The 26,815-nt window shown below is 53.1% G+C and overlaps 2 protein-coding genes across 2 annotated transcripts in view; one reads left to right on the top strand and one right to left on the bottom strand.

Annotated features, from left to right (window-relative positions):
- The window catches only part of FBXW8 (F-box and WD repeat domain containing 8), a 52,137-nt gene extending 43,075 nt beyond the window's left edge, over positions 1 to 9,062 (top strand). Inside the window, exons 8-11 of the mRNA XM_059827722.1 lie at positions 1,670 to 1,797; positions 5,398 to 5,571; positions 7,316 to 7,432; positions 8,141 to 9,062. Coding sequence (XP_059683705.1) covers positions 1,670 to 1,797; positions 5,398 to 5,571; positions 7,316 to 7,432; positions 8,141 to 8,285 — 564 coding nt within the window. The 3' untranslated portion in view covers positions 8,286 to 9,062. The remainder of the gene's footprint in view (positions 1 to 1,669; positions 1,798 to 5,397; positions 5,572 to 7,315; positions 7,433 to 8,140) is intronic.
- A 6,413-nt stretch (positions 9,063 to 15,475) lies between these two features.
- Positions 15,476 to 22,415, bottom strand: TESC (tescalcin). Its single transcript, XM_059827833.1, has 7 exons — positions 22,358 to 22,415; positions 18,093 to 18,162; positions 16,592 to 16,731; positions 16,442 to 16,503; positions 16,264 to 16,371; positions 15,728 to 15,775; positions 15,476 to 15,601 (listed from the first exon to the last, which is right to left on the bottom strand). The coding sequence occupies exons 1-7, from the start codon at positions 22,413 to 22,415 to the stop codon at positions 15,524 to 15,526; spliced, it is 564 nt and encodes a 187-aa protein (XP_059683816.1). The 3' UTR covers positions 15,476 to 15,523.
- Between the last annotated feature and the right edge of the window lie 4,400 nt (positions 22,416 to 26,815).

Raw genomic sequence — 26,815 nt, 5'->3', positions numbered from 1 at the left:
AGCTGTGCTGCAATTGAGACCAGGCTGTAAATTGGTCTTTACTTTGAAGACTAACATTTTCTTGCGGTTTGTAGCAACGTTTTTGTAGGTATGGAAGTTTAATTCACTTTTTAGCAACTTTTATGTCCTAAGTCTCCCTGCACAAGGTCGAGTCTTCCCTGCGTTACAGAGCGTGGGTAAAATGGCTTTGGTTTTTTGGGTCTTAAGGATGAAAAAATGCTAAAGACTGGTGTTTGAGGCAGATAGCTTCACAAAGACAAGGCTGGGAAAGGGAACTGTGGGAGATGATAAATATAAGCAACTGAGGAAGGTGGGTATGAATGTGTTGATTCTAATAGGGAGCTGATAATACATCTGGATAAAACCATGCCTGCTCTTTAGTTGGGTGAAATGGCAGGTGGAGGAAACCTGTAAATTCTCTGCCTTTCTTTGCAGTATTCCTAGAGATTTTTAAAGCTTCACTTTTGTTGCCCAGAGGCATCCATCGCAAAATGATCCCCTCCTGCTCTCTTAATTCGACCTTTTGGATGCTTACTAAAATTGCACAGATAGGAAGTAAAAGGCCAGGCAGCATCGCTATCGCTGTTCTGGCAAATGTTAAAATGATATGTACAGATAGTGTAATATTTATTAAGCTGCTTGTGGATGTAATCAGAAAAGTAGAAGTTAAGAATATTGATGTGACGTTGATATAGCCATGCTGATGTTGCCATGGAAGCTGTAAGGGGGTTTTTTGTGATGTTTTAACCACTGTTACTCTTTTCATGGTCATAGGTTTCTTTTAAATTAAAGGAGCATCACCATGACATTTAGTAATGTTTATGAAGTTATGTAAGACCAGGTACTGTGCTGAGCTCCACTGGGCTTTGACTGGTACATTCTTTGGTTTCTAAAAATACTTGCTTTCCTAAACTGAAAGGTCCAAATAGATAAATCTCATCCAGCCCCTCAGGAAAGACAGTGAATGTGATTAAACTGATTGCTGTGCAAAGGAGAGGAGGGTGAACAGACGGGGAAACAACTCCTACCTCTCTTCCAGTCTCTGGTCGAATCATCTTGGATGTTGCTTAAAATCAGAGTTGTTTTTATTCCTTTCCCATCTGAACTGCCACTTCAGATGTAATATTTCTCTTCAGCTGTTTCTGCCGCGTGCTCTGTACAAAAGCTATCAGCAGGGCTTGTCAGCGCTGAGTCAGTGTTCAGTTCTGCTCTTCAATTTTTGCTGTATTTGATTGAATCTTTCTTGCACGGTCCATCTGCCTGAACCTTCTAAATGTTGATTCTGTTTACTTTTACTACACTTTTAAGTATTAAAATTGATGAAGAAACTATTTGTTTTTTCATGTAAGCCTTAAAAATTTGACCTGGAGAAAATCTGTATGGCTTGCTTTGCCTGCCTGAGAGCTATACCTGTCTGATACTGGTTGGCAAGAGCCTTGCATCCCTGCTTCTTGATGGAATCCTTCGTGAAACTTGATTTCCTTGTTTCTGAGGGTCTTGTTGCCCTTCTTAATAGGGATAGATCTGTATCTTGGCTATGTATTAGCATATTGAGAAACGAGTCCTGCAGACCATCTCTGATGGTAATAACTCTGCTCTACCTTATGCTGCAGCAAAATGTAGTTGTGCTCATGCTACATCTAGCCAGTGTTTGTTCTCTTTCCGCCAGATTCTTCTTTACAACCTGGAAACAAGTCAGTGTCTGAAGAAGATGGGCAACTCGATAGGTGACTTTACGTGTGTCAACCTCCAGAACAGTCCTCCCAACATGCTTGTTACAGGCAATAAAGACAGAAGGTAGGTACTACCAAGAGCTCAAATTAGCTTACTTCCTGTCCTGCTGTCCTACATCTGGACCTGCTAGAATTTTTCTCCTCTAATGTTTCAAATGCAGCCTGCGTGAACTTCAGGAACAAAATATTAGGTAATAGTTGGATGCGGCTGCCAGTTTGCTTTGTTTCAGAAAGCTCCATGGGAAGACTTTCTTTTTAAGCCATTTGGTGGACGCAGTTGGTGTACAGCCCAGCGAGACCACTTGGAATATCTTCCACTTCCCCACCACCACCCACAAAATTAGTTTGGCATTTAAAAGCTCACTTTCTGATATTAAAAAAATAACCTAAGGGATGAATCATGTAGGATGAGATGGGTCCGTCTGCCAAATGATGTCAAGAGTGTATTTCGGAACACTGTGATGTCCCTCAGGTGACAAAAAAAAGAGACTTTCATATGAACAGATTCCAGCTTCTATTTAGCTGATTAGCAGCTTTCTCTTTAACTCCTTGGCTTGGGGAGTAGGATTTTCCCAGCACAATATCTGGTGCCAGGAATGGACGCGCTGGGAACAGTCAGTGCGAAAGGATTAAAGTGCTTAAAAAGACCCTTTGAGTCCAATTTTTAGATTTTCTTTTTTTGGCTAGTTATTTGTGGGGTCTGATCCAGTGCACCAAAGGAGATGTGGGATGGCGAGGAGCCAGTCTCTAATGGCTCCCTGTTCCTTCCCTCCTCCTTTCTGCACTGGGCATCAGGCTGCAGGTGGTGGTCTGGTGTGGTGGTGGGTATCAGATTGTAAGGCGGATACTTCCCTTTGCCAAATCCCAGACCTCTGTCCCGCCAGTGCAGCAGCTTGCAAAAATGATTATTTTGTCAAACAGCTTTTTTTCCTTCTCAGTGAATAGGCAGTGCAAGCAAACCTCACACTTTCTCAGCAAAGAGGATAAAGGAAATATCTGAAGTTTGACACGTGTAATTGAATCCTTGAGAGTTTTTTCCTCTAAAAGCAGATAATTGATTTTTCCAAAGCACCCCAGTAAAACTACCTCCAATTTGGATCTCTTACACAGTGATGGGAGAGCAGATATAGTTGATATCCCTTAAGTGAGGTTGAAACTTACTCCCTTCATACTGGAGTATGAAGTATAAAGTCTGCACCCTTTCCCCTCCAGAAAGCTTTTTAGCTCAAGCATTGACTGAGTTCAGGGGTTGGCCATCACTAAAATAGCAAGAAGTTAGGAAACAATTGTTCAGCAAATAAGTTTGGCATCCAGACGACAAGACCGTGTGTATCTCAGAGGTCAGTTCCTCCTGTGGTGCTGCATGAAGGGTATGAATAGGTGCTGGGCATCCACAGGTGGGCTGTGGCTTGAACCTCCGTAGCCCTGTTATGGAGCAAGTGTACTAAATAGGGACCTTGCCACATGAATTCAAACTGCTGATGGCCAGTGGGGAATTGTATTGTTGGAATTAAATATAGCACTTTCACAATTGTACTAGTATATGCTATTCTTTTATTCAAAGCCGTGATTTTGAAAAGTAACACAGACCACCCTGTTGAAGTGAAATGTTTTTGGTAGGGCCTATAAAATCTCCTTCCATCAAAAAACACTCCTGAAGCATTGCTGATTTATTTGATTGCCTAGCTGGGTTTCACGCTGACAGGAGATCTGATAACAGGGAGTGTGTGCTGATGCACTGCGCAACAGCAGCCTTTTTCTTGGTGGAATCTAAGATGGCAAATAGCATTGGGAAAGGGAAGACAGGGCAAGCCTGGCGTATACCATTGCTGAAGAGTATTCCACGCTCTCCTAAAGGCAGGTGAGCTTACTTCGAAGGTAGTCTAACAGGAGAGTCAAAGCCTGGTCACGAGAACACCTTCCTTACAGCTCCCTTGAACTCGGATGAATGTGATGTGCTCCCACTGAGCCCAGCTGTTGAGGCAGGAGATGGAGGGCCATGCCAGGTCTGCATTAGAGCATCACACTGGATTTGCAAAATGCTTTTCCCCTTTTTTTTTTTTTTTAAGGACATCTAAACAGCTCAAGTGTGCCTCTGATTCTTCCATGGGTGTGCCAGAATGGACACCTGCCTGAAACCTGGGCCCTTGCTAATGAAATAGCCAGAACATAATCAGATCTTCACTTCCAACTGTGCTTACCAACCAGAAGAAGCTTTGATTGCTGTGCAGAATACATGCAGTAAGACAGGGAGAGCGCAGGGTGTGAACACTTCCAAAATACCCCATCCTTACCCAAAGCATAGCTCTAATATGTAGCCAAAGCTTCTCTCTGCTGGAGTTGGAGAAAACAAGAAGTCCTTTTCGCCATCAGCAACTGTTGTGATGGGGTTTTCCTAAGGGTGACTGCGGAGCCACACAAAGCGTGCTCCTCGCTCTGTTCCAGCGTGTTTGTCTGCATGTCAGATGGATGTTCCTCTGTTGGAGTTCTGGACTGTTCTGTTGCCATTTATTTCAGTTGCTGAGATGTGTTATTTTTAAAATCGTATGATGCAATCTCCATTTGAGAAAGGAAAAGGGAAGACTTGCAACACCATTAGGATCGTAGCAGGGGTATGGAATAAAGTACAGTTAATGTGTTGGAACAAGTGTGCTTTGGCCTTTTTTGGAATTAATGTGTACCTGATGGTTTCATTCTTGATTGCCATCAGCTGGGAGGAACTTTTTCTGGCTGCTTTTCAAATCTGAGATCAGTATTTCCCCTTTACTGCTGTTTTCACTCGTTGCATTTTTTTTATTCGCTTATGTACTTTGCTTTATCTCTTGATATATTAGGATCCCAAAACCCACTCCTTTGTGATACGTGCCAGGTTTAAAAACTAGCACCATTAGCTTTAACTGCTTTTGTGGACTTGTTGCAGTGGTTGACATCCTAAGCTCTTTTTCTACAGTTCTGCTTCTAGCCGAGTCTTTGATAACGTTTTGCTTCAAAATGCCTTGTCTGAGTGATCAATAATTTCAGAAAACCAGATGCACCTAGAAGCTGCCCGCAGTCAGTAGTTGCATTTTTTTTATATCAGAAGAGATACTGATTGCTGGGTGCTCGTGGATAGCTTTGTTTCAATATTGGTGATTAACTCAAGCGTATAAACCTATAATTCCCTTGACTTGTCTTTTGCACTGTCACACATCTAGTTTGTTCCTAAATCCTTGTAATAATAGTCCTTTCCTTGATCCTCACAATAATATTACCCCTCAGCCATAGCAGACGTGGGTTAGGTACCAAGGGGTAGGATGTGTTAGCAGTATGCCCAAAACACGGTACTTTATGCCTCACTGCATTGCGAACGTTTTGGGAGGTGCAGATAGAGGACCTTTCTCCAAATTTCACTTACATTTTATATCACCTGGGATTTGTAAAGAGACAGAGCGGTCCTGTATGGTGGGAGAAGTCTGCCTCAAACAATCTTTGAGAGTAGAAGTCGGAGTGAAAATTCCGTGGTGAGAAGTGTCAGCCGTATTGGATTTCTGGCCCTGCAGTGGCCGTGGCACTACTGCTGTCCCAGACATATTTTCGTAACCCCAAAAGTACTTGTGCTCTCAGAACCCAGAGGCTGCAGACCCTCCGCTGTTTTCATCTCTGTCTTTTATTTGCTTTCGTTTAGGGTCCGGGTATTCGATCTCCGCAAAAGCGAATCTTTGTGCTCCCTCTATGCCCACCAGTTAGGAGTGTCTGCGGTCCAGATGGATGACTGGAAGATCGTCAGTGGAGGAGAAGAGGGCTTGGTCTGCGTGTGGGACCAACGGATGGGCACCAAACTCTGGGAAATGCATGCCAGGTAATTTTGTCTGCATGGGGCCCTATTGCAAGGGTGTTTATTGGATATGACTGACAGGAGGAATGGGATGATCCAGGACCAAAATGATAACGTGCCCATGTCTAAAGCTTCTGAGAGTCCTGTTTAGTTTTCATGCGATTTGGGAACAGATTGCCTCCCCACCTGCAGTCTTGTGCGTGTTTCTGTGTGTGCCCTTTAGCTGTCATAGGCTTTTTACGCATTAGTTAAAAAGAGTGCTTCAGTCGGCGTAAGGGAGCATGGAAATTGTTTACCCTGGATTTTCTGTGCAGTTCAGTTAGTGTCTTCTCCCTGCCCCGTCCCCAACCAGTGTTTACTTTATTGAACCTTGGATTTAAAATGCTGGACTCCTGGCTGTTGTCTTCAGAGGGACTGGTTCTGGCTGTCTCTATCCGCTGTATCCTTACACAATACCTGTGTTTCCATTCACCTCATTCACGCATTCCCTTAGCGGTAATGATCAAAGCCAAGCTGGTATTTAAACTCATTTAAATATTAAAATAGCAGTTTGTACTGAAAGCACAAGTAGTACAGTACTGAAAGTACAAGCAGAGATCAGTATCCTGGAGTTGACAGAAGACTTAGTTGCTACAGCCAAATTATGATTTCCCGATCAAGGCACCATTCCCAGAGACTTAGCTTTGTCTGAATGAAGACCTCAAGGATTTAGCCCCTTGTAAGTCTGAGTGATACCCTTAATAAAACGAACAGATAAATCCTGATCGTTTTTTTTAAATGCATCTTCCCCAAAGAGGAGGTAGATGAGGTATTTAGTCAGAGAAGTTCAAGTTGGAGTTGTCATTGATTAATAGCAGGTATCTCCTTCTCTCTTGACCCTCTGAATTAGAAAGCCAGTTGTGATGCAGCTGATGCATTAAGGACGATGCTGCATTGATTGTCTCCCGAAGCAGCACTAATGAGCATGCCAAGAAGGAGGGCAGGCAGTGCAGATCTGAGCTTTGGGGGTGTACTAAAAGTGAAACCATTAGATTAAACATTTAAAATCTGTTTAATTTATATAGGAATCAGAAGGGATCACTTCAATCAAAAAGGCCTTCTTAGATAAGAAGGTGTGTGTGGTGTTATCCATGCCTGCAGCCCGGTGTCATGAATGGAAAGCCAGGGCAGAAGCTAAGGGAGATGACAGGAGACACGTTAGGGTCGTGGAGATGAGCCATCTTAATCTGAGAAGATAAGTTACTACTACCTGAACAGCAAATGCTGTTACAATGGTTCAGAGTTAGTTTATTCATCAGTGAGAGGGAAAGGAATGAAGACCAGACCTCTTAGCTTGTGCCATATAATGCATTTCTAAATCAGCCATAGCTCGGTGCTTTGGGGACGGGGAGGTGTCCTGGGTGTCCCCATCCTTCATTTTGGGAAGCATCCTGCTCTTCCCAGGAGTATGTTGCTGCAGTCCTTAAAGCAGCAAAGCAAGCAGGCAGCCCAGATCCCTTGCAGCCTGTGTGCTGCCAAGTGTCTAAAATATTTTCCAGCCTCCACGTGTGTTCTGATAACAGCCCACTAGATGGGGATAAAAGCTGTGTTTATCTGCTCCAGACAGGAGGAGAAGAGCCAAAGGTGCAGGTTCCCGGCCTCTGGCCATAGAGAGGGCACTGGTTTAAATGAATTCTTGTTTATCCCAGAGCGATTCCTTTTACTGCACTTGGATTTTAGGAGTATAACGCAGGTGGCATCTCACCCAGTGCTGTGGGTTGTTTTTCAGACATCCAGTCCGCCACGTATGGTTTAATTCTCATAGCCTCATCACTGCAAACATCCCTGATGAGAAAACCCCCCGAGGTGCTAGCATCACGGACGACGACCTTACCGCACACCGCAAGTGAGTAAGCCAGCTCTGAAGGGTAGGATTTTTGGCACTGCAAAGATCTGCTTTATTATATATTTTAAAATGGCACACTAAGCACCTGAGTCATGATCCAGAGCAGTAATAGGGAAGGTGTAGCATCTAAAAAATAAAAAAGTTTAAAGGTAAGGCTTTTAAAACCATTGATGAATTGGCTCTTTATTTACTTCTGAGCGCAAAAAAATGCATCTTTTTCCAGCAGGGGAACGTAAAGGCCACTGAAGCTAGACAAGGAATGCAGCCCTTCCCTTGCTCTAAATATTAGTAATGGTATCTCCTCCTAAAGGAAAACTACTGGTATTTATACTCCCAGCTTTTGGTATTTGCATGTCAGATGGCTGTTAGCATGTCTAATGGAACTATCAAACTACAAAGTATTTATCTTCCCCCTTCCTGAATAGATCAGAAATGTTTCAGCAGATGACAGTCATGTCTCTGCAGTGCTAGAGCGAATGATTCACCGTTCGTTTCCAGGGCTTGGGGGGGGTCCCTGGAAGGAGGCAGGAGGGAGTTTTCTCTGTTAAAACTGCACAGACAGCCCTAATGCAGAAGGGATGGGGTTTTATATTCAGCTTCTGAAGCACTGAATATTCATCCATTATGGCAATCTCTAACTTTGTTCATTTCCCCTGTTGAAACATATAATTAAGATAAAATGGTGTGTCCTGGTTGTGTTTTTTACAGGCATCGAGGAATCATTTATGCCTACGAGTTCTCCGTGGACCAGCTGGCTGTAGAGAGCGTCCTTCCTATTTGCCGCTCTTCCTACGACGAAGTGACTGGTTACAACTACAACGTTGGCCTTGCAGTTCCCTACGATAACATTTAGGTAACTCACTTTACTTGGCTTCTGTGGTCCAGCCCTCTGCCAAGTACATGGCCAAAGGCAAAAAGGAGATCCATGTGGGACAAGCACCAAAAAGATGGCGTTGGCTGCAGGCACGTCAAATGTGAGCTGAGCATTTGCCAAAAACTTGGGGATATGAACCAGAAGAGAGAGTAATGGCTGCTCTCGAGCGTATCGCTAAAATATGTTGTTGCACAAGTGTTCAAAGGTCCACTGTGGTGGAACGGAGGGACTGAAGAGTGAAGGGGAACAGTACACTTCAGCATAAACAAAAACGTTCCTTCCTTTGGAGGGGGAAAAAGACTGTTGATCCCATCTTGGCAGAAGACATGGTCAGGAAGCCCTGAGTGGCAAACTGCTGAAATGGTGGGAGGCCAGGAGCACGTTGAGGAGTTCATGCCTATCCTGAGAGGGGGAGAAAAAAAACCACCAAGGACTTGGAAAAAGCATCTTGCTGAGCCACATGTTTGAAATTTCTTTCCTTGTAATGAGCTGCTCATTCTTCTTTTCCTTGGAGTGCATCGGAATGTGTCTAGGAACAGAACCATGCACAAAAGGTTATGGTGGTTGGGAGAGGGGAGTGTGATGGAGAGAGGGAGGGGAAGGTTGGCCTTGGCCAGGCTGGATGCTTGGAAACTCAGCAGGCCACACGCATTGAAATTATTTTAAAATAAATTATTTTTTTAAGTCTCTCAAATTCTGGATTAAATGTTTTCTAATTGTGTGTGTACATGTATTCGTGGGCTTTTTGTTCGTAAGTCTTTTAGGGTGAACTAACCCCTATGCACTGGAAGAAAAGGCTGTCATGTCTCAGGTTAGTTGTCAGGTATGGTCTTTGCAGGATCGTGCCCTTCCACAGCACCTGGAGGTTTTCCCCAGGTGGCTGGGACTTGGGTTTCCAGCACTGTCCTCGCTTCCGAGCTGGGAATTGATCATGTTGGTGTAAGGAAACAGAAGGGATGAACTAGCTCCTATCCCTCTGCATGGGTAATTAGCACTAATGCTTTGGAGAAGCATCCGGGCTGAAGGGTAAGGTGTGGTACCTCGGCTGGAAATGAGGAGTAAGGCTTTATCTGAAACCCAAGTTGCACTGATGTAGGTAGAACCAGTTTGGTGAACAAGAGCTCGAGTCCTGCGTGGATATGTTTTACTGGTTTAAAACTATTTTATGGCTGTAATTTGCCCTCATAAACTTACTGGTGCAAGCCAAAGCCATGTAAATTAAATTGAGGTTAAGTTTTAGCTTAGCACCTTTTTGCTGGCTTAATGGAATCAGTTTAGAAGTACGGTGCTGGGGAGGGGGGCAGGAGATGTGCGTGAACCTGCAGGAGAGGGGCTGGCTGGACTGTCACTTCAACCTGTAACGGGTCACTGAGGCAGCCCTTGGAGAGCTTCATGCTGCCCTCCTCCCGCCTGGAGAGAGACCTGTTTCACAGCTCTTCATGGTCTTGGGCTTGGGGTGGTTTTCCATGACCCCTAGGTCAACTTTCATGTGTGTGTTTTGGTTTTTAACAGCTTTTTCCTTGTGATGGGCTGATACAAGAAGTGCAAGGGGCAAAGTCATTCTGTCTGACCAATAAATTTTCTCTTTAATGAAGCTTTTTGTCTTTTTTTTTTTGTTTCCTTCCTCTGCCTTTCTGGGAAGCCAGCTCCCTTCCTTCATTCCTGGAAGAGCAAGAAGTGTCACGGATACGTAGTTTGGACAAGAGCTCAGCTGAAACCTGTCAAATAAATAATAGTTTCTGTAGCACAGATGATTTTGTGGGTTGCTCCAGCCCTGTGTCTTCTGATGTGACTGAACAGAGAGAGCTTTCGCCGTCATTGTTCTTTTCCCCTCAGTGCTGTGACCTGCTGCCCCATCTCACTTAATACACCCTTGGCTTGTTCTGACTTTGACTCTCCTTATCTTGCCTCGTTATCTCGGGACAGCTTTGTTCTTTCTTCATCTCCCTGCTGCAAGTAGCAGATAAGTTTGTCTTGTGCCCGTGTGTGTTGATCCCTTTTCCTTACGTCCACCTCCCCGCTTCCCCTCCTTCTGCACTGCCCGTGGCCAGGCTGCCTCCGTATTGCTCCTTGACCGTGGTAGTCACTGAGCTGCTAGAAAACGGATGCTTTGCAGCACCTGCATTTGTAGAGGTGTTCACTTTCTTATGCGGAGAAGACCAACAAGTCATCAATTTGTTGGGGGTCCAAACGTCAACCCATCCAGATACAAGAAGGCTTGCATCCCCTCCAGCGGAGAAAGAAGTTCTCTGTCCCCCCAGCCACCATTTCCATGGCTCACGGTCTGGATGCAGCTCCTCTGGGGGGATTGGAGGGTGGTCCTTTTGGTCTGTTTTTCCTATCACCGGAATTCATTTAGGAAGGTTGTACCACAGCAGAAGATTGTGTACATACTTAACTAGCATTCATAATGCAAATGAGGGCACTTAGGCTGTTGGAGAGTATCCATGTTGGGAGTTTAATTTTTGTTTCTGAAAAGGGCTGTTGTCCTACTTCACTGGGTAGTCATTAATACTGTGCTGAAGTGGGTGCTGGAGCGTAGCAACTGCAATTGTGACTGTTTACATCTTTGCCAGGGTTAGGTGACATTTAAATGGAGCCTCTTTCCTAATAACTTCAAGAGCAAGAATGGAGTCACCATCCAGTCTTTACCGGAGATAAATGCTGCCTTTGGATTTCCCATCTGGGGCCTCCCTAGAACTCGTTAGTGCCACCAGTTTGTGGTAGGTAGGGACAAAGGTGGGCTCTTGTCTCCACAGACCCCTGTTGTATCCCACAGGCAAAGGTTATCACTCAAGAAGGGGGCATCTCTTCTGGGTTGGGTGGTGCCCGGGGCTGCTGGCAGGGGTTGGAGTTGAGGAGCTGCGGTCAGGACGCATTGGAGCGGTGTTGTGGATTGACCAGGCGGAGGTTAGACTGCAGGTGACGGCTCACCCTGTGCGAGAGCGGGGTGCAGCGTGCCAGGCTGGCGACCATCGGATGGGCTGGGTAGGTGGGGGCAGCTAAAAAATCGGAAGGTGTTAAAGGAGGAAGTAGTTTGGGGTGAAGAGCCTCAGGAACGACTTCGGGTTTCTACTGTTGATGACGGCGATCTTTAGCAAAAAAAAGGTGTCTGTTGCCTTCGTGAGAAGGATCCCTGGGCATGAGTTTCTTCCCTACTATTGTCCAAAGAGAATATATCATCAAAGGGGGAGGCTGTCTCTCTATCACAGCCTCCAGCTGCTACCAGGCTCCGGAGCTCTGACTTCAGTGAAAAGCGATGGGTGGTGCATAGCAAAACCATCTTCACACAAAGGACGCGGTAGCACGCACTCAGCTGTAGTGCTGTACTGGAAAAACCCTAGCTGTCCCTCCACGTATTTTGGGTCCAAGCCACCAGCAAAGGCCCCAAGAAAGTGCATTTTGCCTCTGTTCTGTGTCCTTGACCACCTCGGCAGTGGGGGAAGAGCGATTCCAGCGTTTCGTGGTCTGCCGTCCCTCTCTTGATGCTGAGGAGGGGTGTGAGGAGGAACAGCGGGTGCTCTTTGTGCAGAGAGGGATTAGGGGGGTCTCTGACTCCTCTCCCCTTCCCTGTAGCTCGGCTCCGTAGAGCAGCACCTTCTCCTCCCACCCCGCAGCCTTTCCTGCTCTCGGCCTCTGCTTTCATGCCCCTGTGCAGAGGGGAACGTTCCTCTGTCCTTCCCCGTCCCGGCTGCTGCCAGAGGGGTGAGGATGTGGTGTCGATGAGCCACGGCGGTGCAAGAAATACTTCTTTATGCCCTCTCTGCCCCCTGTTTTCTTTCAGTGACATTTGGATGCTCATTTCCCCCTTCCGTGGATGGTCCTAAAACCTTCAGCTACATTTTGACCAGCGCTGGTGTCCTCCCAGCCCCTACCAGTCCCTCGTACCTCTGAGACGGGTCCCTGCTGCTGACGGGGAAGATGAGGCAGCAGTGGTTGGAGACCTCGTAAGCACCAATGGATTAAGCAGTAGAAAGTAGCGGGGAAAACGCCTGTTCCAGGTCAGGATTTGTGCCACTGGCAGTGTTCTGGCCAGAAACGTAGACCTTCAGCCTCTGGGCCAAATGCATCTTCATGGAAGGCAGCTGCTGGCTTTGTTGGGGGAGGGAGTTCCTGCATCGCCTCCGCATCGGAGGGTGTCATTTGAAGGAAGAGGATGTTCCTCAAAATTTAGCTTGCAAATATTGCCTGCAACTGGCTGCCCTGGCTCCATCGCTTGTGCTGTCCTCCTGCTCCTCCCCTCCTTCCCGGGCAGGTGTTCCCTGGGTTTCAGTCCCTCCTGCCTTTCCCAAGCTCCGCTGTGGCTGAGAGATGGGTGGGGATGGCGAGATGGATGTCACTGGTGGGGAGCTGGATCAAACGATCTCTGCCCTCTGTGCCAAAAAAAAAAAAAATATCTGCCTGGGCCCCCTGCCCTGCAGCCATGCGGGTCGCTCGGTCCCACTCTTCCAGAACCAGAGTCACTGCTCTCTCCGATAAGCTGCTCAGGCTTCATCAGCCTTCCCTGAGTTTTCCGACACGCGGCAAAGCTGCTTCAATTTCCCAATTACCCTCTGCTGACACGGCTGGGTTCTGCAACGGAGCTGTGTGCCACATCACAGGTCTCAGCATCTTGGCAGCTCTTGCCGTGCCCCGTATCAGTACTATTATCCTTTATCGAATGCTCCGCGCTTTGCAGGATTTTGCTGTGGTCTGCGACAGAAATGTTACTCTCGCCAGATTTCCCAGTGCTCTGCCAGTTTTTTCTGCCCTTTGAAGAATTATTATCCTCCGTCTCGCTGGATTTTGCTGTGCGTAACATCAACATCGCATTACGCAGCCCTGGCTTTCCGCTGGCCGTGGGAGCGATGCTCCTGCCCACCTGGAGGAACTGCTGCTGCGGGCAGGGCTGGAATCGGTCCTTTGCTGGGGTGAGGATCGGGCTTATCTTCCCCGCTCCCTCCCCTTCCACTCTCCCTTTCATCTGCTCTGTGCAACTCTCCCTCCCACTCTCGCCTTCATCCCATTTCACAGAATCACAGAATCACTAAGGTTGGAAAAGACCTGTAAGATCATCAAGTCCACCCACCACCCCAACCCCCCCATGCCCACTAAACCATGTCCCGCAGTGCCACGTCCACACGTTCCTTGAACACCTCCAGTGATGGTGACTCCACCACCTCCCTGGGCAGCCTCTGCCAGTGCTTCACCGCTCTCTCAGGAAAGGAATTCTTCCTGATATCCAGCCTGAACCACCTGTGTGATAATTCCTGTGAGAAGATGGGGAAAGGAGCCTGTGTCTGCTCCTGAAACCTGGGGATTTTGGGAGAAGCTGGATGTTGTCCTTGTCGTACCTGTGGGGAGGGAAGGGAGCACTGAGGGTCTGGCACAGGGAAGAGGAGGATGAGGAGGTTCAGGAGGAGGAAGAGGTTCAGTCTCTGACCCTCTGCACTGGAGGGTGCCGACGCAGCGTAGCCGGGGATAAGCCCTGATGATGGAGGCGTCTGGAGGCGCAGGAGAACGGGACTGAAGGGTCCCAGAGCCCTGCAGATGCAGACAAGGCTGTGGCTGCCATCAGGCAGCACCGGGAGACCCTCAGGGTCTGAAAGGCTGCACTGGAAGAGCTGGGACCTCCATCGCCACCATCCCCTCCCCAGCCCCGGCACTCAGCCCTGCCCGCGGCGCCGGCACCAACCCTGGCTCTCGCCACCCAGCCCAGGCTGAGCACCACATGCCAGCACCACAACGGCTCAACCAACGGCGTGGGTGGCGGCGGCCTCCCGCTTTGCGGCACGTCCACCCTTGACGTGGTGGCATGCCCGCTTGTGGAGCTGCGAGATGGGATCGGCTCCGTCCCTGCGGCTCCCTCTGAAGCCGGGTCAGAGCCAGCGTGTCCTCGGTGCCGCCGAACAGCACAGGTCTCTCCAGGACAGGACTGCATTGCAGGGAAGGGCTGTCCTTCACTGGGTTAGCGCGGCTGCTCTCCGGCTGCTGGCTCTGAAGAGCAGCTCCGGCGCAGGGGCTGTGGTCCAGCAGCTGCGAACGGCGAGCGGGGCCTCGGCTTGGCTGCGCACCCCGCACCGGTGGGCAAGACGGGGTTTTTCAGCGGGGCAAAGCTGCAAAAGCCTGCGAGGGCCAGTCCTGATCTGCGCTCTCAGCACAGGGATGCCTGGGCAGAGCATCCCCCTCGCTAACACGGAGCGGAAGGAGAAATTGTTTGTGCCCTGAGCCGGGGTGACGGTGGGCACTCGCTGCCCGCGGGGGGTTGGTGCCAGGGCTGTACATGGCTGTGCATCCATCGCTCCCTGCAGCCTTCACTCATGCGCTGCCGGCTGCTTGCTGTGGTGGGGGCTATTTTTCCATCGAGCGTACATGTCACCAGGGGAAGCTATTTTTGATAAAACAAACAAATCTTCCCAGCTTTTCTAAAAATAGGCATTGCCCTTTTTTTTTTTCCCCCCCTCCCTTCCCAGCTCAGGCTGCCTTAGAGACAGAAATCCGCCTCGAGCCATCCAGTTATTAATACCAGTAAACAAACCCTTATCTCCGGTGCCTTGTTCTAGCGGGAACATGTGGGGGTGGGAGCCACCCGGCTGCCAGGAGCCCACGTCCCCATGTCCCCACATCCCTGCTGCCGGCCTCGCCGTGGTCCCACGGTGCCCCTCCTGCCCGGCTCCGGCCGGCAGATGCAGCCGAAGTGGCTGCTTTGGGTTTGATTTGGGGTTATTCCTTGTGCCGCTGCCACTTTCACTGGCTTGAGCATCTCATAGGATGCAGAGGGGTGGCGTGACGGCTCTTCCAGGTGCTAAGGACGCTGCCTTCACCTCCCACCCCTCAGCAGCCCCATCCCTGTTTGCGTGCGGTCCCCATGGTGTGGGGCTCGGGGCGCTCCCAGCACAAAGCGGGCAGCTCCTTCCCCAGCGCAGCGCATGGCAGAGGCTAAAAATCCAGGTTTAAGGGGAGACGGGGCTTTGCGGAGGCTTTCTGCACAGGGAGAGAGACCCTGCCAGGCCCTGGGCGATGGATGGAGGGAGTATTTATCAACAAGGAGTAAAAAGAGAAATACCTTTTATTACAGATAAAAGCCTCTTATGTTTCTAGAGAGCAGAAGGCAGCCCCACTACGGGACAGGCACGCGGGCGGGTACAAAGCGCTTGGTGCCAGGAACATGGAGCTGCTGCAGCATCCTCTTCCTCCTCCTCTTCCTCCTCCTGCGGCTCCCAGGAGGGAGCCGGAGGTCAGTAGCAGTGCGCAATGGTCTCCATGTTGAGGAAGCGGACGTGCATTTTGGTTTCAATGTCGATACCCTGCCACATCTGCAAGGGGAAGGGGGTGAGCGGGGCCGGGACAGGGGCTCAGCTCGGTGCCCCCCACCAAACACCCAGGTCCCTGTGACCGCCCGGCGCCCTCCTCCTGCGGAGACGAGTGGAGATGGCACCAACCTTAACGAAGTCTTCGAAGGTGATGCCCTCATACACCTGGTCTGGCCCCTGCACGCAGCGAGAGAGAGAAAAACATTACGGTTGCCCCACATCAATGGGGCAGGGGCCTCGGGGCACTGGGTCACCAGGGGGTGGGTCCCATAGGGCTGTGGGACATGTCTCCCATGGGTGCTCAGCGCACTCTGCCCCATGGCCAGCCCAAAATTGGTTCCCAGAACCACCACGGCTGTAAGGAGCTGCCTTTTTTATAAGCACTAAAGCCCCAAGCACTGAGGATGGTGCTTCACGGTGTGCTGTTGGTTATCTATCCCCTTTAGGCTCTTATAATGGGGGGGAAAAACAAAAAAAAACAAAAAAAACCACCCTGAAAGCTGCTGCCTGCAAAAAAATCTTCTCCGGCCAAAGCAGCCTGGGACGGGGAGGATGCCCCGGGCAGGATGGACACCTTCCATGGGCAGGACAGACACCTTCCAGCCCCATTTCTGATACCGTCACAGTGCCTCTGTGCCATGGTACAGCAAGGAACCAGCTCCCACCATTTGTCCCACACAGATGGTGGCTGCCTCCATCATGGCCCCATCGGCGATGGACCGCGCCGACTCCTTCTCCAGGTGGGGGTTCCCCGACAGCAGCTCCTCCACCACCTACGAGGCAGCGGGTCAAAGCCGGGGCCAGGAATTCGGTGGTGATGGGGCGGGAGGGACCATACGTTACATTTCTGTACTCCTGCAGCGTGATCTTCCCGTCGTGGTCGGAGTCGTACATGTGGAAGAGAACTGGGAAGGACGAGAGGAGCGCGGCAGGGTGAGGGGAGCCCCGTCCTGCCGGCCCCCCCACCGGCCCCAGGCTTTGGGCAAGCCTCACATTTCAGCTTCTCTTTCCGGAAGCGATCGAGCTGCTCCTCGTCCATGTTCATCTCGATGGGTCTGAAGTAGGACATGATGGTCAGGAAGTCTTCGAAGTTTATCTCGTCCGCCAGCCCCTCCGACTCCTGCCGCAGGTTCCTGCCGAGAGCGGCATCACCTCTGACGGGCAGCCAGGACCATCCCGGCCACCCGCCGCAGAGCCCGGCACGTCCCTCGGCAAAGCTTTAGGACTGGTTTTTCCCTAAGACTTAGCTTAAATGTCTGTAATTTTCACCCTGGCTCCATCCCAGCCTTTAGGGAGAAGACCTTTGCCCAGCAAGGTCCTGCTTTCAGAGGGTAAACCAATTAGCCCGACCCTCCCCGCGGTGCCAGGGATGTTCTTACCGCTTGTCGAAAAAGGCATGGACGATTTTCCCCCTAATTGGGTTGAACTCCAGATCGGGGATGCTGTCAAAATTCTCCTTGCTGCAATGGGAACAGAGACAGCCCAACGCGTGAGGGAGCCAGGGAGGAGGGAGATGCTGTGACAGTCACCGACGGGCTGGGGCAGAAGCCCCAACCCCATTCTTTCAAAGCAATCACGAGAAAAACAAAAAGGTTTTGCATGACAATCCCTATTTGCCTCAATTCAGACCGAAAGCAAGCCACGCTGCCGCATCGGTCTGTGCTCGGTGCAGCTGCGGGGGATTTCTGGCCCCACTAAAACGGGTCTCTGGGAGGCTCTGGGACACCGTGGCTCGGCGCCGATGTTGGGCCCCTTTGCACAGCTCAACCTGCAAAGGGCTGCATGATTTTCAGAGAGTTTTCCCAGGAATAAGGTCCTGGACGGGGCTCCGCAAGGTGAGGGAAGGAGCTTCTGCCATCCACCCTCCCCTCGGCTTCCTCTGCCCTGCACCGTCCCGCTGCGTCTGGCTGCTGCCCCGTGTTGCGCCCAAAGACACTGGCTTGAGCCTGTGCTGGTCGTTTGCTATCGACTTTTTATACAGCAAATGAGCCAAGAAATAATCTCTGAGGGCGGGGAGAAGCAGAGGGTAGCTGGGCTCCCCGGCCCGCACTGGCTCCTCGCGTGGCTGGTGAAGCTGGTGGGACGTGCCGGAGCTTTCCCAAGGAAGTGGAGTCATGGCTTTGGTGCACAATTGCCCGCGCAGACGCCGAAGAGGGGGGAAAAGGGCAACTGCAAACCCCACCGTAGCTGCTGCGTAAGGACTTCCCACTTCCCTTCCCCAAACTGATTTTAAAACTGGGGGGAAAACGGGATGCTTGGCAGGAGCCACCCTGCTCTCAGGCTGCTGCTTCACCACTCGTTTTTCCTCATGTTATTCGCAATGCCACACTGCAGAGAGCCAGCTCAGCCCGGCCGTGGGATGACCGGGAAGGACACGCTCGTCCCCGCAGCCCAGGGAGCCGGGCATCTCGACTAGGCACCCTTCGGCAGCCCGGGGAAGGCGATGCTCTGGCCAGCCGGTATCGCTCCGGCAGTGGCAATGGAAGCGCCGTACCGGATTGTCAGCTGGTCCCGGCTCAGCTGCTTGAATCGCCGGTGCAGGTGCTCGATCTGTTCAGAGGTGACTGTCGGGGGAGAAAAGAGAGAGGTGATGGGGGGGGTGAGGTCCCTGGGCTCCCTGAGCCCCCCTGGGGACCCAGCTGCAGAGCTCATGTCCTGCCCAGGGACAGGAGGGACACTGGTGGGCACCAAATCCTGCTGCAAAGCTTGTTCCCTGGGGACACCGCAAAGCCCACCCTGTCCGGCAATAGCCAAAAGGCTGTCTGCTCCCACACCCCCCACCCCCGGGCAGCGGGGCAGGGCCTTGGGTGCTTCTTGGCACAGTCGTCCCCGGTTCCCTTTGGTGGCTCTATGCAGCCCTGCAAGGTCCATCTCGCTGTGTCGGTCCCTGTGTGCTCTGTCCCTTGCTCGCTGCAGGGGGGTGATGCCAAGGGCTGGTTTATCACCAGTCCCGGGCCACAGAAACTCCCCTGGCCCAGACTGCACAGCACGGCACGGAATGGCACGGAATGGCACGGCAGGATCCCACCGCCTCCCCAGTTTAGGATCCTCGGTGGCAGACCCTTCAAACAAGCTTGACCATGTAATTTGGGGTTTGTTGGCACTGTGGGCAGGAGCTGTGCCCGGGGAGCACGTCCCGACCTGCCCCGGGACGTGTCTACTTGCAGCTGGGAGGTTCATGTGCTCAAGTCCACAGCCACGTCGGGTGACAGAAAATAACACTAAAAAAAGAAAAAGAGAAAACCCCGAAGCTGACAGCAGCCACCTGCGCCAGGGGCAAGGCAAGGCTGAACATGGAGGAGATGCATCGGCACCCAAAAAGCAAAGCCAGGCTTTGAAATAGCTGCTGCTGCTCGGGGGGAGCCGGGGCACCGGGGAGCCCCGAACCATCGCGGTGGGTGCTGCCTCCCCCAGGGATGCACCAGCACCCGGCAGCACTGCTGCACCCGCCGGAGCATCGGCCTGGGGCTGGAAGCAGGGTGCTCATCAGCCTTGCTTTGAGACCCACGAGCGCTGAGGTTACAGTGTGAGGCTCAGCAGCATCTTTTCACCTCCTTAATCCCATGACAGGTTATTTTTTTTTTCCCCCGCTATTCTCTACAGGCTGTAACCAAGCTCTACAAATCCCTGACGACACGCAGAGTCTAACTCTCGTGCAAATATTGACAGTAGCCATTCCCAGGAGCCAGGGAAGTGCCTTTCAGCTCCGTTTGCAGGAGCTGGTGGTGTCTGTCCGGGCGCCAGCTGGACCCGTGTGCTCGCTGCGGTCCCGGCCGGAGCTGGGCACGGGGCAGGGCTGCGCCGGCGGCTGGACATCAGCCTTTCCCGGCAGCACGGAGAAAGCTAAAAGCATGTTAAAGTATAATTAAGGGGTTGCAAATGGTTAACTGCTGCGGCTGAAAGACAACAGGTCAATGCTGAGCTCGTGCGCTGGCTGCCTGGCTGGCTCCCTCTCTCGCTTTTATTATCTTTAAATAATGTCCTTTGCTCCGTTTCTGACTTGTTTCACAGTCTTGAAATAGAAACTGTATTGATCATCAGGGAGGCTGAGGAGTTGCAGACCTCTATTAATGGACTGGAAAACCCATCTGTGCTTGTTGCTGGGGCTCTTGTGCCCACCCCGGATCTCTGCCCGCGCCGGCAGCCACCAGCCCCTTTGCAGGATGAGGCCACTTAAGCCCCTGGCCTGGCTTTGGGGGGGTCCCCCCTCTGAACCCGCTGGCTCTCAGGCGGTGATGCCCATCTGCACGGGCACCACCGATTCACCCCTATGATGGGGGTTTTTTTTCCCCCTAATCCCTCTCCAGCTGGTGCTCTGCTGCTGTCGGTCCACCCACACGGAAACTTTCTCCGGACTTTGCTTTCCAATTTTGGCCACAGAGAAATGACCTTTCGCTTTCTCCCTTGACAACATCACTGTCACCATGGGAGCAGCTGGGTCACCAAGCCTTCAGCATCTGGGACTTGGGTGCACACCAATATCTTCGATCTCTCAGAAAAATGTCCTAGACAGGACAAAAAAACCTGGGGTCACTGGCTGGTTGCTCACGGTTGGTCTGGTCCTGCTCCCCGTCCAGCCCACAGCCGCAAGACAAAAAAAGAGGGCTCTTCCTCCCTCTTTCCCCAAACCCAGGTCTTCCTCGCCCGGCTCCGAGCTGCGGCGCAGGGCTGTGGCGCAGGCAGGTCTCCGAGGACCGCACCGTCCTGCGAAGGGCGGCAGCGCTCGGCTGCTTTCCAGAAAAAAAAAGAAGCTGCACCTGCACAAAGGGCAAAGGCTTTCCTGCGAGAAGGACTGGCTGAAGGGCAGGAGAAGCCGCTCGTATCGCTGAGAAGCGGCCTCAGCGCTCTGCTGCTGCAGGCCTGTGTCCAACCACGGCAACCTACGCTATAGGGGGAAAAAAAAAGGTATTTAAACCGAAGGGCGCTGGGTTTGCTGTCTCCCAGCCTGCGGTGGTTTGTGCTGCTGGAGCGAAGGGGATCCCCGGGGAAGGGATGCGCTGGAGGGGCTCAGCCCTGTGCTGCCCTCCCTGTGCTGCGCTTTGCGGCGCTGGACCGGCCTGGGCGCAGGAAAAGATCGCATCATCCCGGGAAGAGCCACCTCAGCACCAGGCAGATGCCGCTGCTGCAGCTTCGTGGTCGGGCACGCGGCTGCAGGGATGGGAACCGGCCCCGAGGGCCCCGAGCAGACAACTGCGGGTGCCCCTGCGGCTTTCGGGGTTTAAAGCACTGGGGAAGAAGGCAAGGGACTGTGCCCCAGGCTTGTCCTGGGGACCCGCAGGGAGCTCTGCCTTGTCCCCGCTCCTCCCAAGGGACCAAGGGTGACTGAGATGCCCTCCGCGACGTTGTACCGCAGCAGCAAGCCTGTTAAAAAGAAAACTTGCATTCCCCAGGTTTTTCCAGCAGCAGCTGCAGCGTGGTGGGAGCCCCGCGGATCCCGCCGGCAGCGTACTACATTCCCCTCGGTCATGGCGTGGGGTCATCACACGCACACACCCCCTGACCTCTGGTTTCGATGAGACTTTTTTTTGGGTGCTGCCTTTGTAAACCCGTCTCCGGGCCCGATTCGCAGGGGCACTCGGGCGGGAGGCAGGAGCCTCCCATGGGCAGACGCTGGAGCAAGGCCCGTGGGCAGCTCTGCCTGCGCCGGAGGTGCCTGCTGCGGCCCGGCAGCACCCGCATGGCAGGATCCCCAGGTCAAGGCGTCCCCAAAAAAAACCCCCTCCCAGCCTGGGCTGCCACCCTCGCACCCCGGCAGGTCCCCAGGCTGCTGCCTGCGGGGAGGGCTGAGCTCCCCCCCGGGGTGCCCTGTGGGGTGCTGCGGTGCTCAGCCCTCACTGGGGGAGGAGGAGGAGGAGTGAGAGGGGAGGAAGGGCGATGTCACCGTAGATGTCACCGTAGGGTCAGTGGCAGGGCTGGGAGAGGTGCTGGATGCCCCCAACCCCGGCACAGGCTTTGGCTGTGGGCAGAGCTGCCTCCCTCCACCCATCCCTCCATCACAGCCTGCTCTCCATACGGCAGGGGCTGGAGGAACCAGGCGGGAGCACCCCGATCCCTGTGCCCAGAGCCGGCTACATCCCAGGACATCCTGGAGCAATGACATTTCCCAGGAGGAACACGACCACCCCATCCTACGCGCCAACCCCTGCTTGGAGCCCTAGGCCGCATCCCTGCTGCAACCCCCTGCCTGCGGGTCCCTTTCCCCCGCACCGCCGGGCGTTACGCACCGTACCGGCCCCGGGAGCATCGCCGGACGGCAGCGGAGCCGGTGGCTCCCGGGTGAAAGAGCGATGTGGGGACAATTTCTTGCACTCGTGGTGTGGGAGGGCAGAGCGCTGCCGGGGCTCACACGTGTGCACGCTCGACGCCCCGGCTGGCGGCACTGCGGCCCCGGGGTGCGCGGGTGCATCCCTGTGGGTGACATGGCTGCATCCCACACCCCCTCACCCCCCCCCGCCCTCGGTGACATGCCAGCACCCCCGGGTGACATGCCAGCACCCCCCCTCCACCTCCTTCCCACCTCCTTCCCCCCTCCACCCCCCGGTGACATGCCGGCACCTCCCCAGGTGACATGTCCCGCACCCCCCACCCTCCCCGGTGACACGTCCCCCGCGGGCCGGAGAGCCCGTGTCCCCCCGGGGGGTGCGCGGCGGCCGGCGGTGGGGCAGGAGCGCTCCGGGGGTGGGGAAGGCAGCGGGGAAGGCCCGGCCAAGGTGCCCCCGGGCCGGGCCGCTGCGGGGACCCGCGGCGGGCGATACTCACAGCCGGTCCTGTCGGCCAGCTCCCGCATCTCGGCGGGCACGGAGTGCGCGGAGCCCATGCCGGGCCGGGCCGGGCCGGGCCGTGCCGGGAAGCGGCGCGCCGCGGGCCGCTGCACCGGGCTCCGCCGCCGCCGCCGCTTATAAGGGCGGACGCGACGGGGAGGGAGGCGGTGGCAGCGCGGCTCCCCCGGGTCCCTGAGCTCCCCGCCGCCGCGCCGTCGTTAGGTTCCAGAGTTAACAGCCCCACCAGCGGGCTGGTGTGGCTGGGACCCCCTCGGAGCCTGGGCGCGGGGGCAGCCCCCCCCCGTGTGCTGGTGGCACTTGAAGCCACTCGTGGCTCTGGGCATTGCCGGAGAAGGGCAGGGAGAAGCCCCCATGGCCCTGCTCCCTGCCCAGGCACTTGGGCCATGGGCTCCCCCGGGGATGCCCCACAGTGGCAGGAACCCCGGTTCCTCCATCCCCATTCAGCTTCCCCCACCCCTGGCTCTGCCCAAGGGCCACGCAGGGACCCGGGAGAGGAAAAAGAGGGGGATAGAGGGGGTAGGGGCAACACGGGATCCCCCCGAAAGAGCGACACACAGCCCTTAGGGCCGGAGGTGCTGGCTGTCAGCCCAGGCGGTGCAGGGCTGGCGGGGAGGGAGAGGCAGCAGCAGGCAGGCAGGCTTTGGGGGGCCCGGTGCAGAGGGGGGTGTTTCTGTCACCATCTCTCTTGCTGCTAGACTGGGCTCGGGGACTGGCAGCGACACGTCAGCCTCCCACGGGTGCAGGGGAAGAGCAAACCGCTTTTCAAGAGACAACGCAGCGGTTTTGAGAGAGACAGGCAGCTCAGAAAGCACAGCAGGCGAGGGTAGTAGGTAGCAAGTCAGTGTGGTTTATTTTTTTAAAGCCAAATATAAACAGGAAAGGAACCAAATCATTTCCAGCCTGCAGCCATCCCAAATCCAATAAAATAACTGGTTTAAAAAAAAAAAAAAAAGGAGAAATGTCCCCACTCTGCAACCTCAGCTGTCAGTGTCAGGGGGACCCTTGGGCTCAGAGGTCCTCACCCTTCAGGCCTGGGGCAGCTGATTTTTCATCTAATGTGTCTTTTTGCCTGGCCCAGGCACCTCCAGCCGAAAGGAGGAGGGTAGGGGCGAGGGCTAACGCATGCCCGGTTCTGTCCTTGCCTCCACAGGCCGTCCCTGGGTCCTCACGTGGGGAAAGAGCTGCCAGGCAGGTATGGCCCCTGGAGCTGTGACATCCCTTGGAGATGCTCAAAACTAGTTAGGACAATACCCTGAGCAACCTGGCAGGAATGTGAGGGTAGCCTGGAAGGGACCACATGATGCCCAGCCCGAAGCAGTCCTTTCCTCCCCTCGCCCTCCTGTGCTCAGCGGCAGAGCCCCAGAGGATGCAGTTCTTTGCCTGCCAGAGGCAGGGCTGGCGGGTGCATAGGGTCTTGGGACCTCCATTTTTCCTGTAAAGGTTGGTGGCAAACTGCCCCGGTTTGTCACAGAGGCCCCACTCCATGCCCCTGGCTCGGGGCGCTGTCAGGGCACTCTGGAGTGTGTCACTGCTGGCCCTGTGTCGGGATGGGTCCAGAGGGGTTGGAAGGGCTTCCTAAGGTTGGTGGAGGGCCGGGAACAGCTCTTCAGCCTCTCTCAGGAGCAGCAGCACATCAAGACATCGTCCCGTAAGGGAGGAGAAACCTCCCCAAAAGAGGCTGTTGCCCACAGCCCTCACCCCCTGCTCAGGGGAGTCGGGGGGGACAGCACAACCTTTACAACCCCCCTGAGCCCCAAGACCCAGCCGCACCGCTCAAAACCAGCCCACGACTGCTGCTCAGTTCTCTGTGCCATTCTCCTAACGATCCAGACAGCGATTACTGCTTGCTTCCTGCCCCCTCCCAGCCTCCCCTTTCCCCCCTCCATACTTTTTTCCTTCACCCTCCAGAAAGCCGTTTTAACATGACAGCACCCTGGCTGTTCTGTCCACAGGACAGACAGCTGAGGACACAGAAAGAAAAGGGAGAAGATGGCATTAGCTGCAGGAAACCCACCCCTCTGCCCCCAGGGGACTGGGGACCAGAGGACTTTGGTACTGCAGCAGACCACCCAGGCCAGTCTTTCTGCTCGGCAGGAGGGCGGGTGAGCGAGGTCGGAGAAGAGAAGGGCGGCAATTCCACCTTCTCCAGAAAGCAAAATACCCCTTTTCCCCAAGTGAACTCTGCACAGACGCAACAGGACAAATTGTGATGTATATGCATATGTATCATCTTTAACATATGTACATTCACGCGGACCCAGACGTTACTCACGGACACAAGGAACATTTGGGATCCACTGCTGTCTTCTTGGGGAAATGGCAACTGCAAATTTGCCTGTGCTGCCAGGAAGGGAGGGGAGGACAGAAGAGCCGCCTGATGCACGGGCAAACACCTCGTGTGACCTCCAACAGCCCAAAGAGGAGTTTCCCGGCTGTGCTGGACCTCGGCTGCTCAGCCTGTGGGAACTGATGTGCATTTCAGGAGGTTGCTCAAGAGGGGATGGAGAGACATCCTCACAGGTTTTTCTTCCCCAGTTTTCCCTGGCCACCCTGGATGCTTGGGCTGAGGTCTCCCACAGCTGCAACTACTTCCATGGGAATTCCTCCTTGCTAAGACCAAAGACAACCTACAGCACGCAGCACAGCCGACCCCACGGGCAGCAGCAGGAAGACAGAACGAGGCGACAGGCGTGCTTAACCGAACAGGATAAAAAAGGGGGAGCCTTTACACACCATTGCCTTAGGTTTTGTCTGAAGTCCCAAAATTGGACTTGGACTGATGTGGTGCGGTGCCTATTGAAATGCCTCCAGTCTCTTCCGAATTTGGCACGTACAAGGCTGTGTCGGCGCTCCTGGACCACACAAACACCCATGTAACCATGCACCGATGTGGTCTGCACAGCAAAGCAGACAGGTAGACCTGCCTGAGGACACAGTTTCTCTACAAAACGTTTGCCGAAGGGATGAGAGGTTTTAGTCACAGGGCTGGCTGGGTTGCCTTGTGTACGTAAGTCACTTGCAGTACGTCTGTCCCCTGTTGCACAGTAACGCTCCCCTTTTGCACCCCATGCAAAAACGGAAATGGTTGAGTCTGCGGGTGGGGGAAGTGTGCGTGAACCCTGCGAAGAGCAGCTTCCACGCTTCCTCCTTGTCTAGACTCTTTTCAGAGTACAAACACTGAGAAAGATGGGTGTAATGGGCTCTGCCAGTTACTCTGGGACCCCCATCTCAAAAGCAGCCAGCATGTTTTCAAGCAGGTTAGATATGCATTGTCCAGCACTAGTTTTAGTGAAACTTTGGGCAGCTTTCTGTTGACTCCTGTGGCTTTTTTATGGCACGATTCTACCTGGCATTCCGGCAGCACCTTTTGCTGAGGACTCCTACGAGCTCAGCACGTGGCAATTCTCTTGATGCATTTGAGAGGAGGAAGGTGTCAACAGACTGCCCGTTTGGCACAGGGGAGCATAAAGCCCCAGGAAACTCGCTAATACCTATGCTGCTGCTGAGGCTGGGAATGGGGAGCCCAAGCCCTGCTCCTGCATATGCCTGTTCTCAGCTACCAGCATCAGCCTTGTGACTCAACAGTCCCATTCCCAACCTTGCATCCCTGCTAGGAATCTTTTGGGATCTGCTTTCAACTCTCAAAAAGGGATGGAGGGTCAGGGTCTACTCCAACCCTCAAAACCAAAGACATGGATTTTAAGATTTTGCCTAATGATTCCCTACCCTGCTTTCAGTTGGATGCATTCTGCTTCCGTAGAAATTCTTCAGTCCCTTCCTCCTTCCCTCCCTCCAAGTTCTTTTCAGGATAGACTTCTTTAAAGACATAATTCTACTGGGAGTACAGCACCCTCACCATTCCTCAGCACTAGGCTCTTCTTCCTAAAGCACCAAGATTCCTGCAGACCACCACCACTCCGCTGGCAAAAGTGCTCGGCTTTCAGTATTTATTTCTCATATTTAATCAGTGCTCAGTATTTCAATAGGATGGCATGCAGTTCAAGCATTCTTCTAAGAGGAGGGCTGTGTGATTTCATGTGGCGATATCCAAAATGCTATAATAGACTAAGAGCATCCACCTAGCTCTACAGGGCACAGCACTTAATTCTCATCTCTGACATAACTACTGTATCGCAACTGGACAGTGACAGGAGACACTAGCTGCAGCTAGTCTATAGACGTTGCTTCAGAAACCACAAAGATATGCAGGCTCTGTGTATGCACAAACACTGTGTCACTCTGCACCCCATAATACATGAACCCAGAGGAAAACTTTTGCTGCAGTGGTTCCGTGTGGTCCTTCAAGTCATACTGAAATTTGTGTGCCTTGAGCTGCTAAAGCTCTTCCCTTCTGGGCAGCGGAGTACTCACTTCCCCAAAATCCATTCTCATTTGGCAAAAAGAAAGAAGGCCTCAAGCTGCAGGAATTAACATC

Source organism: Gavia stellata, chromosome 21, assembly GCF_030936135.1.
Source record: "Gavia stellata isolate bGavSte3 chromosome 21, bGavSte3.hap2, whole genome shotgun sequence".
NCBI lineage: Eukaryota > Metazoa > Chordata > Aves > Gaviiformes > Gaviidae > Gavia > Gavia stellata.
Note: the sequence above shows the minus strand (reverse complement) of the source record. Positions and strands in the feature narration are given on the sequence as shown.

Bases quoted from the DNA above. Each gene is read 5' to 3' on its own strand.
- TESC (XM_059827833.1), bottom strand. From the start codon at position 22,415: ATGGGCTCCGCGCACTCCGTGCCCGCCGAGATGCGGGAGCTGGCCGAC. The intron at 18,163-22,357 runs GTGAGTATCGCC...CTCCCCCGACAG, and splicing joins GCTGGCCGACAGGACCGGCT to TCACCTCTGAACAGATCGAG. The intron at 16,504-16,591 runs GTGAGGCTTGCC...CGTCCTTCCCAG, and splicing joins CCGGAAAGAGAAGCTGAAAT to TTCTCTTCCACATGTACGAC.